A 16,310-nucleotide genomic window follows, 5' to 3' on the forward strand; every position below is an offset into this window, starting at 1 on the left:
GGTGCTACATTACATCAGAGCCGAGTGCAGCGCCGCTGTATCACATCACACGCGGACGGCAGTGGGACGGAGCTCGCATCAATCCAAGCGGGCTGTTCATTCCGCATGTAAAATGGGTCCGCCTTTAGCATAATGCCACGGCGCCGTGCATGTGTTAACTAGATAAGCGTGCAATAGGGCGCGGCCTTTCCGGGAAGGTGGCGGTGCCGGCCGCTGCCCGAGGCTGCCCGGGGCGCGGAGACCCCCCGGGCGGCCGGCAGAGTTTCGGGGAACATTCCCCAGGGTGGCGGAGCAGAGACAAATTTCAGTCCGCGCCTAGAGAGAGCACTGGGAACCGCTGAATACTGATGAGTACATGACAGCGAAATGCAGGCCCAGCGAATTTTGTTCGTCCTAACCTTGACAGAAAGGTCACTGGGCTGACCTTGCCGAAGACTGAAATTCAAAACAGCGAACTTGAAGCACAGTATTTCAACGACGACGCATAATACCTACACATATTTGTGCATTAGCATGTATGCACCATATTCAAAGGTGGTCTGGTGAAATATGGGGACACGAATGAGTGGCGAAAATGATCCCGGCCATTAAGAAATTCACGACAGGTAAGTTTCAATTCACATACATCGGCATGGGTGACATCTGACTAAAAGCTTTGACAGGGTGATGGTGTTGCTTTACCGCGGAAAACGAAATGATCCGCACCATTCCAACTGCTCTGACCACCATTACAGATACGCACGCACGACTCCGTCTCCTAAACGACAGGTCGTCGGCATTAGTGACACTCCCATAACGCTGATATCGCATACCGGGCTGTAATCTCCACCGCACGCCCCGGAGGCCAGAGCTGTGTCACAGAGGACTCCAGTCGTCAGCCAGCGACAGACAGTGACACAGAACGACGGAATACCGCCTAACGGGCGAGCGTCGCGTGCAGAGCGCCCATCACAGGCGTCACAAATACACACCACTAACACGACACACTAGAGGAGACATAACACAGCCATCGCGGCGCGAATGTCACGAAGGATAAAAGCACACACCAGGGACACGTCACACACAGTTATCAGTCAGTCACATCAGTTATCACACACGTCACCATCACTGTGTCACGACAGCATCATAGCGTTACACAGTACACACAGCACCAACTACCAGCAGCACATCTTAAAATCACGACTTCCGCTGAGCACACACCAGTCAAAACCACAGCATCCTCATCCAGTAAAACGCCATCCATCCTCGCACACTCCCATCACTCCCTTCCCCACTCACCTCCGTGTCAGTCAGCGGGTCCATATCGGCCGAGCCCATGTTGACGGAGCCCCGCGAAAGGGACCTCATATCCGACCTTCTCCCAGGTGACCGTCCGCCTCCTCGGCTGTCTCAGTGACACTGTCGCTCCACACACGCACTCCCCTCCTCCTCTCTCCTCGCTCTCGGCCTCTCTCCGCCTCTCGTAGGGCTTCCACTCGCTGTGCGACGCACTAGATCAGACCACCGCGCCGCCGACTGTGATCCGGTGAACCGCTGTTGTGTTCCGCGCACACCGCCCGTCCGTCACGTCCGTCACGTCACGTCACGTCCGCGTCGGTCGGCGTCACGGCTCACAGTGACGCAGATCGGCTCTCTCGCCGGCAGAGCCGGACGGCGATTAGATAGGGGCGCGTCGATAGGCGACGATGACACGCATTAGTAGGGAGGCCGGATGATGACGAGCCGGCCGCTCGGGGGATTAGAATCCACGGCGGTGATGGCAGGACACGACCTCTGCTCCCGGGGATTACAGGGGGCAGCAGGCGACCTGCGATACGGCCCAGGAGGAGCGACCTACGACCCGGGAGGGGGCGACCCACAGCCTAGGGGTCTTAGTGACAACAAGACCTTCACACGGGGCCCTACGTCAGCAGCTGTGTCATACGCTGGGCTACTGTTCTCCGACGGAACTGAGGAGAAAGGGATCGATGCGACACCAAGCCAGAGGCGTCACAGCCGACCATTTTACCAGCAGTCATCTCATCATCACTACCTCGAACGACAGTCCTCTCTGATAGATCCTCCCTGACAACAGGCGACACAGTACGACTTTCCAACCAATCTCAATTTCCATCTGCGGTCGGATAAAAGACAGCCCTCATGGCCGACAATATGTAGCCCGGGGACGGGCTTTGCGACATCATGATGCCGCCACTCTGATGGACCACCATTTCTCCATGCTCGTCGCCGTGGAACAATCAGAAAGCTATTTGCCGTATCGTCCCGGCAGCGCAGATGCACGGAGGAGTGGGGACAGCCGACGCCGCTCATGTTTACATTATCTCTGCCACGGCTGACGGTACAGCCCGCCGGCTGGAGATACAGCCTGTCGCCGCTGATATGTGGAGACACGAATTGATTGTGACCTCGGGTGGGAGAGGGGGCGGTTAAGAGATGCCCGATCGCGTCCGGCTTGGGACCCAGCGTGACCTCGGCGACTAGGATTAGATCTAGCGAAAGCAGTGACCAAATGCGCCACACACAGGACACGACTAGCTGAAACAGCGCGGGTCGTGTGACACCTCTCCCTCGGGGGTGTGACCGGTGCCGGGCTCAGGCCGCACGCAGGCCGGCCGCCCTGCCGCCAACTGGGCCAGTCCGTCACGGCCCGTCAGTCACAGTCCGTCATCCCGAGCAGATCGGCGGACCGACCGGCAGGGGGAGGGAGCGCGGGTCGACCGGTGGGCTGCAGGGTGCAGATGGCTGCGAGGTCACACAACGGGATGGGTTTTAGAGGTCCTGATTACGGCGAAAGTTCCTTGCTTTTCTTTTTAATCACTTTCATTTAGACATGCGATAGAGCTCACTGTCTTGAACCATGTAACAATTTAAGTTCGTTCATCTGACGAAGCTGTTTGGCCGTGCCCGAGTGCTGGTAAGAGGTCCGACACGCCACCAGTTCGAGCGGACTGATTCGCCGTCCGGAGGACAGGGGCCGGCGCCGGCGGTGCTGTGTTGCACCCGGCGGCCGTCCGGCTGACCCGATTGGTCTCAATTGGGTCCAGCTGTGTCGGTGTCGGCGGCCTGCGCAGCACGACGCTCTCAGATTGTCTCTCTGTGTAAGGCTGTGACCTTTTCAGGGCAATGGGACGCCGACCTCGGCCTCGACAGGGCCGGACACTGAGAGACAGGCCGAGTGACAGACCATTTCGGACCGCGGAATGAGTCGGGTCGGACTGGATGACAGGACGCACTGCATCGGGAGAGAGAGCGATGGATAGGAGTGATCCCCGGTGATTAGTTGTAAGTTGATAACAGCGAGGGGAGAGAGCGGGAAGAAGGGAAATGAACCAGTTTAGAAAAATATACAGAAACAATGTAAGAGATCGACACCCGGCTACTCCGATGCAGCGCGCGCATCACAGTCTGATCCCAGAAGCCTCCCATTTGAGACCGATACCAGCTGGTAGGCCTCTGAGCAATTTAGTGCCTCAGGCCAGCCCAAATCCTGAGAAAACAAATACCAGCCGTCCGCCAATCCCGACATGAGCTCTGTCTGCTGAGAAGACCGGAAAGGCTTCCTTGGAAGGTCCAGGAATCGCTCGGCTCTCTCTCCCCCTCCCCCCGCGCTTCCGAGACCATTTCACGGAACTGTCGACCGTTTCAGTGCCGACTCGCGGCAGCCAAACCCCTTCCAATGGGGGTGGAGCGTCTTTCCCGCCGCCGATAGGCACGACGGTGCCGACGGAGAGCGCCGATCCGTCGCGATCATCCGACGGGGGAGGGTCGTTCGGGGAAACACTTTCCGTCGAAGGTCTCGGGAAGAGTGGATATTCGGCGTCCATTACCGCTTCGACCGGTAGCCCGCGGTGGCTGATAGACCCGACACGAGTTTCACATCAGCATCACTTTGGCCAGCGTGGCGCATTAATTTGCTCGGCGTCCCCGTATCACCGGGTCAAGGCACAGGGGCTGATTAGGGAATACTTTCACTGCAGCTTCTCTGGAGGAAGGCTTATCAGGAAAAATTGCATTAGGGTTTCCAATCAACCGAAGCAATATTGCCTAGCATTAATGCTATGGTTATTTCTCTGCATCAAGCGATAGCAGACCCGCTAACAAAACCGTAGAAATGCGGATAGCTACCTCATTCAATTCACCGTTATTCCGAGTATTTTGGAAACTAAGCTACATGAAAATAAAAGACCGGTCTAAAAAAGACATACAATCGGAAGCCTTCAGATGGTGCATATAGTTACTCTCAGATAAACTACCGTTCTGAGCCGCCGCGATGGAGATACGTGCTGCGGCACAGTGCAGTGGTCCGACCTCTGTCAGCCATTGTGTGGAAAGCGGACACGTGTCGTCTGCTGTCACGTCTGGCGGTCGGCGCCATCGGGAGAAGCCGTCTCAGCCCTTCAGCGGGCGGCCAGCGTGACCAATCGTCCGACGGCCGGCCCTGCCCACAAAGGAGCCCCATCGCCGTCCACCGCCCGTCGTCCCATCTCCCGACAGCACTTATCGCCGGCCGGCAGTTGCATTCAGACGAGCCGAATTTCTCCCCGCCGAAAGTGATTTAATTAAGCGGCAGAAAATAAATTACGCGTGCACAGAGCGGAGGCAGCCAGCCGTGGAAAGAGACGGCGTGTCCAGCCGAGTTGCAGTTGCTAACTATGTGGAACATCGGCTCAAAGAGAAAGGCTACAATTACTGGGGTAACTCGGGAACCGACCGTTTCCGGCAATTAGGAGAGATATTGAAGAAATTGGACGGTTGATTACGGATGCTTTCAGCCGCTTCGATGTCTAGATCAAGGCCATCTACAGGGTCTATATTACTTAGGTTCTATACTACCGATGTCGAACTTTCAGGCAAAGAAAAGTGAAGACAACGGTGCCACCGGCGAAATTCAAATACACTGAGAAAACATTGATATGATGTTGCATCAACACGGATTATCTTATCAGCCATGTCCATTTGAGGAAGCACTCGTCACCGCCCTTGTGAAGGAGTCCCGGGGAGCGGGGGTCTATCGCGGTCGGCAGCGGCGACCCCGGCGGTACCAAGGTCGTTCTGTGACGTCCGCCACTGCCCCGGTATCGGTGACGGTGAGTCAGACATCTGACCTCAGCAGAACGGACGACGGGCGGGCTGCAGTTAGTCCCCGAGCTGAACATAGCAGAACGGAGGACTGGACAACGGGCAGGGCTAGCTGGGCTGACGGCCTGATCACAGCACTGCCGGATAGCGGACAGGGGGCAGGACAGGGCAGGGCTGGCGGTCAGCCTCCAACCGAACCTGACCACAGCACGGCGGGGGGAGGGCGAGGACTGGCCGGCCGGCGGTCACGCTGCGCTGGGCTGGACGGGCGTGTCGCCGCGCACCACCGCCATAATGAGGTGGACGCCGCCACCGCGCCGGATCGTGCCCCCGCACCAGGTGGCACCGCGCCGTCCGCCCGATTCACCCTGCACAGGATGGAATCAGAACGCTGTCACGTTCAGCCATCATAGCCCCCGCAGAGAACTGAGCAGTCCCTTCGAGCGACACAAACAATGCGCTCAGACCGACCTGCGAGGTCATCCAACCGGTCTCGGTCACCCAAAGCCCACTACAATGCTATCATGGGCATCCGTCATTCAAGGTGGAAGACCACTCTTCCTGTCACCAAAGACTGACTAAGCGCACACATCAGCATCCAAATAATGGCACAGGAAACGGCGCACAGAGGAAGGTGAGGGAACTCCGCGGTTCAACCTTCCTCCGACGTGACCGAACTCGCCGTCCATCTTCCTCCCTGGTGCGGGGAAATTGGCTGGCCCCGGTAACCCACTCCGTGCGGCTGTGATTCACGTTATCCCGTCCCGGCTGCGTGGTCAGGGCAGTAGCTCGGTCCCCGGCGTTCCCACGTCTCCGACAGCGCGGCGAGACGACACAGATTGGGGACGGCCAGCGGTCAGTCGAGAGAGCCGTGAGCAGCCGAGCGCCGCCGTCAGACAGGACCGGGTTAACACGGACCGGTGGACTGGGTGTGCACGCCCCACCGGGCTGGCTGTACACTGTGCACGCCCAGCCCGGGCTGAGCGACGGGCGTGCACACCCCACTGCTACCGTCTAACCTAACCAGACCGGGTGCTGGAGGTCAGACCGAAACGCATCATCCCACCAGAAGCCACCACTTTACTGGGTGGCACTGCACTGCACTGGGTGGCTGCTGTGACCTGTGACCACAGTGTGACTGGAAAACCAGTCACACCGCCGCCCCACTGGCCGTGCGGGGCGGACACAAACACCCAGCCCGTACGCCGTACACGGCTGTGGGAGCGCAGCTCCTCTCCTGCAGTACCCAGGAACCGGTCCGGCGGCGCTACACGGCAGAGTCGTGAGGCCTCCGAGCTCACCACCACCACCGGTGCCACAGCGGCCGCGGCGTGCTACCGTCGGAAAACGATGCAACACGAGAGCCCGCCGGCGGCGCCAGGCACGGCACGACCCGGCACCCCGGCGTAGCGTGGCGGCGGCGGCCGACCCGGCAAGGTCACGGGGCCGACGAACGGGCCACGTGCGCCGGACGACGGGCGGACGGAAGAACGCGACGCACGGCGCGGAGTCACTAACAAACCAGATCACAGTCGGCCGCGCTCACCTCTGCTGCACTGCGCGCTCTCACTGTCCGGTCGCTGACACTGGTCCCACTGCTGGCCGCTCGGCGCGTCCCGGCTGCACTGGCCGCAGCGGACGGCGGCCGGTGATGCGCCGCGGCGGCAGCGGCCGGCCGGCAGGATGGCTGGCCGTGCCACATCACAGCCCGGCCGGCCAGCGGACTGCCCAGACCGGCCGCGCGCCGGCCGGTCCCGCTGCCGTCCCAGGACCGACCTTCACCCCAACACCGACCTCAGCCACCTCCCTCACCACCGACCTGACCTGCCCTGGCCCCCGGTCAGGTCAGCAGCCGGCGCCGGGAAACGGCGTCCTGTGCAGACCGCTGCCCGGCCAGGTATGCGCGTCGTGGGAGGCTCGCGCGGCGGTCCGTTCTCACACCGTTAGCTGGCTGCGGCGGCTCGGCTCGGCGGCCGCGGCCGACCAGCGCTGGACCAGCTGATGGACTGGACACCGACCAACAGACGGACATGGCGCTTAACTAGAGACTGACAAGAGACGAGCAACGTCAAGGGAACACACAGCAGTAGAGGCCTCAGCTGAAACCGCAGCAGCACCCGACACAAACAATTGACTTCTGCCCAGTCACTAGTGACGTACGGAGAAGGGTCACTGGTCTGAAGGTCAACTCAGTACATCATCGCTCAATAGCGGGCCACTCGAGTACTCCAGCTCCTACTCTAGCCCACCGATCACAGGCCACAGCCCGTCCAGCGGGTGACGCCGGTCACAATGACGGCCATCTGTCCGCCATTGTCCGTCACCGGGCCGGTTACGATACGTGTTGGCACGAGCGAAACGTGTCGGCTCGTGGTGACCGCCCAAAAACCGGGCCCTGGATGACAACTGAAACCTTTGAGCCCTTAGGCTCTCTGATCTACCGACCTAGTATAAAGGAGAACTCGTAGGAAGATCACATAAGCCACAGCCCACAGATGCCGGTGTGACTCTCCGATATAGGCGTGACACAGCGACGGGGCAGTCGGTACTTGTAGATCCTTCCGCCACGGTATATCGCACGGGCGTGCCATCAGGCTTGACTCCACGCTATGGCGTGCAGTTAATGACCGAATCGTCACTGGCACGAGCATTTTTTCTCCGATCTAGTCCAGATTCGTGCTGGTTGTTAGCATACGACACCGCGGCACATGTCTTGTGCCGTGCGTCACCGGCTATCCTTTACCAGTGAACACGCGCTAATGGTGAAACGCATAGCGCCATGCAGAACACTGGCGGATGCAATAGTACAGGTTTAATTTCATAGTTACGGGAGAAAGGAAACGGTAGGAGTAAGCACTCAGCGTGATGTCATCCGCCATTATTTACGCCCGCTAAGCATTTATAATGTAAAAAAGACCAGCGTGTCATAGCCGGTGAAGACATCAACAAAAACATGGCACGATCGTTCATACTTTCCCCGTTTTGCACATAAGCCCGCATCAGCTTCCAATCTTCACTCCGTTTATACCCGGCTATCACGCAATGTGCTCGGTAGTATCAGTACAAGGAGACAGCCGTGACCAATGGGCTCACTAACCAGGTCATCCATGGCCTGACTCAGCGTTCGGCCGCAGTAATCCAGCCGCGGATTTACACCCCGTTCAGTCGCCGTTTGCACAGTGGGTTAGCGACGGTCGTACTGCCGCCGTCCGCTCTCCCTGCTCCCCTCCTCTCCCTGACTCCCTCCTCTGCCACAGAGTGACACCACAGGGCACGGCGCCGCCGACCCCCACCCCGCCACACGTCCCGTCGCGTCCCGTGACGGTGACGGCGAGCCGGCCGACCGGTCTCTGATTCCCTCCGAAGGCCGGCGGTCGGCGCGGCCGCTCAGAGTCGGACGGTGGCAGCGCACCGCGTGCAGGCGGTAACCTGTGTGACCGGGCCGCCGACCGGGCTGCCGCCGGTCACACGGTGATGTGAGTTTGGGGGCGCCACAGGACACACGGTGATGTGAGTTTAGGGGCGCCACGGGTCACACGGTGATGGGAGTTTAGGGGCGCCACGGGTCACACGGTGATCTGAGTTTAGGGGCGCCACAGGACACACGGTGATGGGAGTTTAGGGGCGCCACGGGTCACACGGTGATGTGAGTTTAGGGGCGCCACAGGACACACGGTGATGGGAGTTTAGGGGCGCCACGGGTCACACGGTGATGGGAGTTTAGGGGCGCCACGGGTCACACGGTGATGTGAGTTTAGGGGCGCCACGGGTCACACGGTGATGTGAGTTTAGGGGCGCCACGGGACACACGAGTAGCGACGGGTGGAGGGCCGAAGGTGGCGAACGGAACGGACAGGGAGATGGCAGTCGGGTCCGGTAGCTAGCTGATATCTGAATTATCTGCTATCATAGTTTTTTCGAGTAAGTCACCCATCCCCTAGCTGTGAACTACCACCTCGTCAGCACCGACCGATCAGACCAGTGCAGCACTCCAGTGTCCCACCAGTTATAGCAATCCTCCTGCACATATCGGTCGCCGAGTACCTACAGAGGGCAGCAGTCGCCACTCGCCGCCCCGAGTCGCTGGCGGGCGGACCGCGGGCCCAGAAAGGAGCCGTGGAGCGGAGCGGCCGTACCGGGCAGGGGGCGCCACCGCACGGCACGGGGCGGCACCGGGTGGGACTGACGCTGCTGGAAGCGGCCGGCGGTACAGCACGACACATGAATAGTGGTGCACATGTGCGGAGCTTAGAAAGATGCCAACCATCTCCAAATATATACCATTCATCTAAAGGCACTGTGTAACATGTGTATCTGGTACGAGTGAACGATAGGATGCTTCTCGGGAAACGGACATTTCTGCACTGGACCTCTAAGAAAACGGTTCATAACCATGACGATACACATTGAAAGCGTATAGTTCGTGATTCCCAAACCCATACATGGATTCAAATCCCGGCGAGTATAATATGAGAGTAGAATCCAGTTTTAACTCTTTGACGTGATCATTTGCGGAAACGGCAAAGAAAACAAAATATCTCAATACTGAGCAAATCAACTTGGCATTGCCTAAGGCGAGACCGAGAGGCGAATCAACAAATTTACACATTTACCAACATGTCATATAACGCCATGCCCCCGTCGGACCGTCCGTCCGAAGTGCCGGAGACACGGCCGGGCCCTCCCAGCCAGTGGCCAGCGGAGTCTGACGAGCCGGCTCAAAGGGCGCCAGAGCCAAACAAACAAACACAGAGGACGCACGGACAGCAGAAGCGGCGGCGGCGCCCGGCTACTCACCGAGGTGGACTGATTGAAAGCCATCGTGTTCCCATGTAGCGGTCAGCAGCGCTCACATGCCTCGGCCCCGGGACGGATCACAATACCAAGCACAAGCGCTGCAAAACAAAACAACCGACAGCTTCATAAACGATCAGCAGCACAGGTAGCCAGAAGCAATAATTTCACAGAGACACAAGTAGTGACTTTTGGTACTTTGCACTTCATCAGCCACACACAAGGCTATATAAACCGCAACACACAACAATGTTGGAATGGTAAGTGTTAAAAAAAAACTTTTACAGATTGGCTTTTGAATAGCCAACTAGAAAAGAGAGATAGAGGGTGTTGGCATAGAAAAAACAAAATCAAATCAGGTACAGTACTAGTGGTGCCAATTTCATGAAATTTCAATTCCAATTCCGATCCAATTCCAAGAAATTGCCAAGTAAATTTCCAATTTTGTCCAAAGCGGGGGCTATTCCAATTTTTAACGATTTTTGCATTTTTTGCATAAATTTTTAAAGTGTTTAAAAGCGTTTTAAAGGCCTCCGTTTTAAAATTTTAAATTTTAAAGGCCTTGTGTTCCGATTAATTTCCAAAAAATGTTAAGAATTCCGTCCAAATTCCAAATTGGAATTGGACAAAAATTGGAATTCCAAGAAAAGAAATTCCGATTGGCACCAATATACAGTACACATCAGCAATAAGCAGGCACTAGTGAATGGATATAAATGTTTGTCACTGTGGTGGGTCCTTGAAGTATGAGCACATACTTTTGAGTGATGCATTTAATGATAGGCAATCCAATTCAATGCTAATTTCATACCAAGTTAGTTTTCATCTATAAACAGGCCTGCAGTCATGTTAGAGCTATGAAGTGGCCTGAACTGACTTGTGGGTCCTGTTACACTTGTAAGCTTAATATACTGCAAGCATTTACAACCACTTATGCTAAAAAGATAACAAAGGTTTTGATTATGTATGAGATTAGTTCTCATGGCAAGAATGTTTTCATCCAAAGGGAAAGCTTTGCCACCAGAGTTATCATGTACAAATGCCTATGCATTATAATATAACTGCCCCTCTGAAATGTTAACTAGGACAAGTTATAAATCTTCAGGCTCAGAGCTTCCAAGACCATTGTGGTGTCAATTCAAGTGGCAGCACTTAAAGATTATGCAGGAATCCTCCTCCAATATTGTTATTTTCATGTTAACTTGGTCAAGCAGCTTTTTCTTAGTGGCAGGTGGTAAAGTTTATGTGAAGACTGAAGATGAAGTCTGAATGGTATGTTGGTAGATTGCAGGCTGGTAGGTTGTAGGCTGTACGTTTTAGGTTTGTAGGTTATAGGTTGTAGGTTTTAGATTGGTAGGTTATAGGTCTGTGGGTTATAGGTTTGCAGGTTCAAGGTTGTAGGTAATTAGGTAAGGTTAGGTCAGGTTAGATTGTTTTCTATCTTCACAGTACTTCATCTAAACATTTACCAGTGGTAATAGCAATCCCCTTGCTTCAATACTTCTAGCTAGCAGTCACAAGCAGGGATCACATTACTTAGTTTTTCATTTGCCTACTTGACTAAAAATCATACTTCATAGTCCACATTCCACATTCACTTAAGTTTGCAAACGCCTCCCAACTAGAAAACACCAAACCTGATTTAATTAGCCACAAGTTAACAGAAATAATGAAACTGATATCAAAACTGCTTTTCAAGGATATTTTTCTTTTCCCAATATTTTTTCATGTTCTTAATTTAAGAATGATGCTTACTTATTATGCAGCAAATCATTGTAGTCCACTGAGATGAGGTCACCGTAGGTAACGTAGGTCACGTAGGTAAGAATACCAGACCTAGCCTTATCTGAACTTATTCAGTAAAGCCTTCTGCCAGAAGAAGGAGTAGGCTTTGGTAAAGACAGATTGATCATGTTGGGGTGAGTTGGGATATTTTTCTAGCTCCCTGCAAAATATGCCATGTATTCAAGTGGGAGGGGCAGTACCTACGTGATTTGCATGTTGATGTGTGAGAGCTGTATTTTAGTAACACCCCAGCTGTGCTTTGTGCAGCTCATGCGAATTGTTGTAATATCATTTAATGCATCTCATGAACAGAAAGGAAAACAATAAATGTCTGCCTCTGATCCTGTGACTACTAGCTTAGTCAGTAGGTACCTGTATGTGTATAATTATCAATATCTTGTGACAGAGGTGGCGGAACGGAAAGGGCACCGGGGCACTGTGCGGCGTGCCCCCCTTTGATTTTGGCATTTTAACATTAGCCCTATGGGCATTGCATGGAAAGAATGGGACCAAAAGTCGGCAGCGCCCCCCTTAATTGAAGGTGTTCCGCCGCTACTGTCTTGTGACAGATGCTTATAGTTGAATAGAATGTTAAAAACGTAGACTTGTTTTCTGATAGAAAGGTAATGCACAAATTATCTAGCAATATAATGAAAAACTTGGGCTAGGCGAAAAGGATACCAGAAAATGAAATACTAGCTAACAAATGCTGGTTTCAAGTCGGCTTTGCATTTCAGGTTGCTGAGCTAAAAAGTACTAATTCATTGAATTGAATTGAAAATTTCATAAAGAAACACTAACTTCATGTTATAAATATGCGCAAACTTGAATCCTATTTATAATCGCATGCGCTCAGTTACCTGGAAGACCTTAGTTTCCACGCGACCTTAATGAAAATCAGAATATTATACTTTCCATCCCCCACCGACCTTCAATTTTATCCTGGCAAGAGCCATCAGGACATCAACAAGGATGTGTGTTCTTTAGATGTCTCTGAGCAGCTACACTCGGAAGTGCATTTTCCGAAGTGAAATTGAATAGCAGGCACTTCGAAGGAAAACATGAACAAATGTATACAATTTAATCGCTACAATTTAGCTACTTACTAACGAAGGATGGAATTCAAGCGAAAAGACTATCATAGATGGGATTTCGATACCATAAAACTATTTTTCCCCACTAAAACTGGTAGCCGCGTATCCTGATCAATGATTGGTTGAATTGATAAAATGCGCGCTCAGTACTAAGTAACGAACACATTGGACTTTGTTGCTCCATAAATGGCGCACCAGCGACAAGGAGGTAAACTCCACTAGCAAATCAAAATATGAGTGATTATTAACTACCTATATAAGTACCTATTTATAAATCATAAGTATCTTGTATCATTCGGTTCCGTCAATATAGAGACATCTCACCTTGTTTACTCACCTTGTGGGGTTCCTCCACTTCCCAGCCTTACAGGACAGGTGTAGGGAGGGAGAAGAGGAACCCGGAAGCACAAGACACGCCAGTTCTTCAATGCTGGAACTAATCCTGGCAGTAACTACATATGAAGATTACAAACCGGAAAAGTGTGTCTGCATTGTGTCCATCATCAATTCAGGCTGTGTATCCCAACATACTGACAATGTAAATGTGTTGTTTTACACAAAATCATACAGCTCGTCAGAAACGGTTTCGACCTGCGCTTGAAAGTGGAGAGATTTGGGGCCATCACCACTCTCTCAGGGAGGCTGTTCCATAAAAATACCTGGCGGTGTGAAAAACATCTTTTGCGTACGTCTGTTGCTGCCCGAGGAACCTGTAATTTCAAACTGTGACCTCGAGTGCTGACATTCTGAGATGGTGTAAAGAAATGTTCCGGGACATTGCAGCTTTTTCCGTGGAAAATCTTCCAGTAATGAATCAAGTCTGCCCTACAAAGGCGACCTTTCACCGAGAACATGTTCAACTTTTTCAGCCTCTCTGGGTATGGCAAGTCCCCAAGTCCCTCCACCTGCTTTGTCCACCTTCTTTGAACACGCTCTAGCTTCCTTAAGTCGTCCACATAGCCGGTGTTCCAAAGGCATGACGCGTATTCTATGACAGGTCTTACATGTGTAGTGTAGAAGAAAAGCAGAAAGTCAGGACTGCGACAAACAGTTGCCCCAAGGAAGCTCTGGCACAGAGCAGCTGCCTTGTGGGCAACAGATGAAATGTGTTCATGAAACTTTAAGGTGTTGTCGATAATAACTCCAAGGTCTCGGTGGGTTTCACAGGCCGGTAACGGAGCGCCATTCAGGAGGTAGCCCGGTTGTGGCGTGTTGTGGCGCTTCCGTGAAAATCTCAGTACCGCACATTTCTCCCCGTTGATGGTCAGGCCCCACGACGTTGATGTTTTGCACAGTACATCAATGTCGCGCTGCATTTCGTCCACGCCTGGTAACACAGTCGCAGAGTCTCTGGAGACATGTCTAACGCACGCATATAGCTTAAGATCATCGGCAAATATCTTATAGGTCCCGTTGAGTTTGGATCCAATAAAGTTAATGTATATCAAAAATAACAAAGGGCCCAGCACGGATCCCTGCGGAACGCCACTGAGTACTTGCCTCTCGCTGCTGGTTATCCCTTTCACACACACGCGCATCGTTCTCCCGACGAGAAACGAGCCAATCCAGTCTAATAATTTGCCGTCAATCCCAATGCTTTGTAGTTTCTTTAGCAGTATTTCATGGCATACAACATCGAAGGCCTTACTATAGTCGAACAGGATTACATCGACCACCTCCCCGCTATCCATGCAGCGCGCAACATGATCATAAACAAGTAGCAACTGTTCCATGGTTGATCGTCCTGGTCGAAAACCGAACTGGTGGTGGGACAAAATGGAGTTCGCTTCCAGGTACTCTCGCAAGCATTTAACAACAATCTTTTCCATGATCTTGCACGGTACCGATGTGATGCTGACCGGTCGATAATTTAGGGGTTCGTAGCGAGTACCTTTTTTAAATATAGGGACTACCAAGGACTGCTTCCAAAGTGCAGGAATCCTTCCCTCTCGCAATGATCGGGAAAATATCACATGCAGGGGATATGAAAGCTCCTGGGCACACATCTTAAGGACCATGGGATGGATATTGTCTGGGCCTGCTGCAGTATTTACATCAGTAATATTCAAAAGTGCTTTAACTTCCCCTACAGTGATCTGTGGCTGATCTATTTGTCCCTCGAAGGTCTGATGAGGTTCCTGATGCAATGGAACTGTTGAGTTGTAAACCTCACTGAATGCTGTAGCCAGGCACTCATTTATGTCCTGAGGATCCGTGAGTAACTGGCCACCTGAACTTTTCAAGGGCCCAATGCATGACTGTGCAGATTTCTTTCCTCTTATGTATGCATGGAGAAATTTTGGATTCTCCTTGAATCTAGCAATTAGGCCATGTTCGTACTGAGATTTAGACCACACATGAAAAGACTTTACTTTCCTGTTCAGCTCTGCAAATCTTGCAAACGATTCCTTAGCTGGGCTGGACTTACGACCATATTTGTTGCGAGTGGTCTTGTATGATCCCCACGCCAATTTGGCTGCTCTGGTTAGTCTTCGAGGTGGGTTGCTTTTCCACGACTTTTTACTCAAACCGTTGTCTGATCGCATTGGGACACAATCTTTTATTAGATCTTGTAAAATCACAACTAGTCGATCATATGCATCTGAAGAACTAAGCTCTGCCAGTTCAAAATCCCAATTTATGCCAGCCAAACCCTCTTTCATGCGGCTATATCTACCTTTATGCCATGCCCGGTGCTTTGAGACTTGGGGCTCAACTCCCTCCTGCCGCGGTTCTCCATCACACAGATAATCAAATATGATAGGGCAATGGTCACAAGATGGGAGTGGCTGTACAACCTCAACCTTTCCCATGCAATCGAATTGAGAGGTGAAAATGAGATCAAGGGTGTTGCCCGACTTCGGGTAGGTTGGCTCTGATACCCATTGCATTAAACCAACAGAGTTAAATGCCTCAAGAAATCTGCTTTCCAAGGGCGGCACAGGGCTGACAGGTGGACAGAGTTCACTTATGGACCAGGGTATACTGGGTAAATTAAAATCCCCTAATATGATACATTCTTTTCCTGTAGTCACCCCTTCAATAAATTTTGCAAGTTCCTCGTTTTGAATTGTGTCATTTGATGGAGGACGATACACTAAAATAATGTGGACATTGAATGAACTCAGGCGAAACATCAAAACGTTGCTGGCAGGGAAACTAATATTGTCAGTTAACAGATCCTCATGTAAATATGCACAAACTCCATGCTTATGCACCGATCCCTTTACATCATTCCGAATGAGATTGAAATGAGGTATAGCAACAAAAGGGGATAGTATTTCATGAGTAAGGTGCGTTTCCGTCACACAAACTAACTGTATCTCATGTTGGTCTATAAGTGCCTGTAATGTATGTACTTTATTGCTGAGTCCATTCAAGTTCACATTGCAGCCTCTAATCATGGTATATTTTTTCACGGGAGGCAACGCCTTTAGTTTGACTGACCCGGAGGTGGGTGAGAGCCCTGAGCTTGGGACCCCGGTTCATTCTGCCGCTGCTGCTCACTGGGCGATATGTTCCCAGGCTCTGTAGAATTTTGTGGCTGGACTTGTGGCG

General features: G+C 52.6%; 1 protein-coding gene across 7 annotated transcripts in view; it reads right to left on the bottom strand.

Annotated features, from left to right (window-relative positions):
• Positions 1–12,789, bottom strand: part of LOC122381994 (serine/threonine-protein kinase 26-like) — a 69,986-nt gene extending 57,197 nt beyond the window's left edge. The window contains exons 1-2 of one of the 7 annotated variants that reach the window (XM_043366825.1): positions 12,765–12,789; positions 9,877–9,974 (exon numbers count right to left, since the gene is read on the bottom strand). In XM_043366825.1, the coding sequence (XP_043222760.1) occupies positions 9,877–9,900 (24 nt within the window). In that variant the 5' untranslated portion in view covers positions 9,901–9,974; positions 12,765–12,789. Of the gene's footprint in view, positions 1–1,278; positions 1,616–6,625; positions 6,754–6,898; positions 6,944–9,876; positions 9,975–12,518; positions 12,653–12,764 lie in introns of those variants that run through there. The other 6 variants (XM_043366824.1, XM_043366826.1, XM_043366822.1 and 3 more) reach the window with 6 other exon arrangements.
• Between the last annotated feature and the right edge of the window lie 3,521 nt (positions 12,790–16,310).

Source organism: Amphibalanus amphitrite, unplaced genomic scaffold (assembly GCF_019059575.1).
Source record: "Amphibalanus amphitrite isolate SeventyFive unplaced genomic scaffold, NRLGWU_Aamphi_draft 000132F_arrow, whole genome shotgun sequence".
NCBI lineage: Eukaryota > Metazoa > Arthropoda > Thecostraca > Balanomorpha > Balanidae > Amphibalanus > Amphibalanus amphitrite.